General features: G+C 44.5%; 1 protein-coding gene across 1 annotated transcript in view; it reads left to right on the top strand.

Annotated features, from left to right (window-relative positions):
• The first annotated feature begins 1,058 nt into the window (after window positions 1–1,058).
• Window positions 1,059–1,403, top strand: part of LOC117956049 (arf-GAP with Rho-GAP domain, ANK repeat and PH domain-containing protein 1) — a 31,475-nt gene continuing 31,130 nt past the window's right edge. The window contains exon 1 of the mRNA XM_034890891.1: window positions 1,059–1,312. Within this exon, the coding sequence (XP_034746782.1) occupies window positions 1,059–1,312 (254 nt within the window). The remainder of the gene's footprint in view (window positions 1,313–1,403) is intronic.

The raw sequence follows: 1,403 nt of genomic DNA, 5'->3' as shown, positions 1-1,403 counted from the left end.
TGTTGTGTGTGTGTGTGTGTGTGTGTGTGTGTGTGTGTGTATGTGTGTGTGTGTGTGTGTGTGCATGTGATCGTCAATGTGTTTCCTGTCTCTGAGGTTTCTTCACCCTGAAACCTCCTAACTGGACTTTCTCCAAAGCAGAAGTCACGCTGTTGGTTTCATGGAAAACAAGAAATTAATAGATTACTTTCATAATAAAGTAACTGATTACTTTATTAATATAGTAAATGATTACTTTAATAAGAAAGTAATAGATTACTTTAATAAGTAAATAGAGATTATTGACTTCATTAATATGTATCTTCTGTTTGTGTTTCTTCAAATATGCAAATGATGTGTTTCTAACAGTAAATTTTGGAGAATTTCCGAGAAATCTAAAGTCATAAATATGAATAAAAGATGTGTATTAATGGATGTGTTTGTCTCTGGTGTGAAAGGAGATGAGGGCACTTTAAAAACTTGTCACTGTTCTCAGCTGGAATAATAACCAGATGGGCTTTGTTAATATGAATATGAATATGAATATGAATATCATATTCTTATTCCACACCGCGGCTGTCTTCACCAAAAGACCAAAAGAGGAAGAGTAGAATGAGTGTGAACGCTGCGTTTTGTGTCTTGGGACCAGGTTACATATTAAACAGAAAGATTATCAATGTTAATAAAAACATCATTAATATTGTCGGACGCTGCTGAATTTATAAAGAGGAATAAAATATTATCTAATTAACTTAATTAAAACATGAGGAAAATCACATTATACACCCCCCCCCTCCCCCACCGTATGTTAAATAGGGCAGGAATGACCTACAGGTCACGGTTTGCCAGGTTAAGGGTCAGAGGTTGCCAGGTCCAGGGTCAGGGGTTGCCAGGTCCACGGTAAAAGGTTGCCGGGTCCAGGGTCAGGGGTTGCCAGGTCCAGGGTCACGGTTTGCTAGGTCGAGGGATACGGGTTGCCAGGTCGAGGGTTACCGGTTGCCAGGTCGAGGGTTACAAGTTGCCAGGTCCAGGGTCACGGGTTGCCAGTTCCAGGGTCACGGGTTGCCAGGTCAAGGGTTATGGGTTGCCAGGTCAAGGGTTACAGGTTGCTAGGTCGAGTGTCATGGGTTGCCAGGTCGAGGGTCACAGCTGGCCAGGTCAAGGGTAAAAGGTTGCCAGGTCCAGGGTCACGGGTTGCCAGGTCCAGGGTTACAGATTCCCAGGTCCAGGGTTACAGGTTGCTAGGTCTAGGGTTACAGGTTGCTAGGTCCACGGTAATAGTTTGCCAGGTCCAGGGTCACGGGTTGCCAGGTCCAGGGTTACAGGTTGCCAGGTCGAGGGTTACGGGTTGCTAGGTCTAGGGTTACAGGTTGCCAGGTCGAGGGTTTCAGGTTGCTAGGTCGAGGGTTTCAGGTTGCTAGGTC

This window comes from Etheostoma cragini, chromosome 13 (assembly GCF_013103735.1).
Source record: "Etheostoma cragini isolate CJK2018 chromosome 13, CSU_Ecrag_1.0, whole genome shotgun sequence".
NCBI classification, from domain to species: domain Eukaryota; kingdom Metazoa; phylum Chordata; class Actinopteri; order Perciformes; family Percidae; genus Etheostoma; species Etheostoma cragini.
Note: the sequence above shows the minus strand (reverse complement) of the source record. Positions and strands in the feature narration are given on the sequence as shown.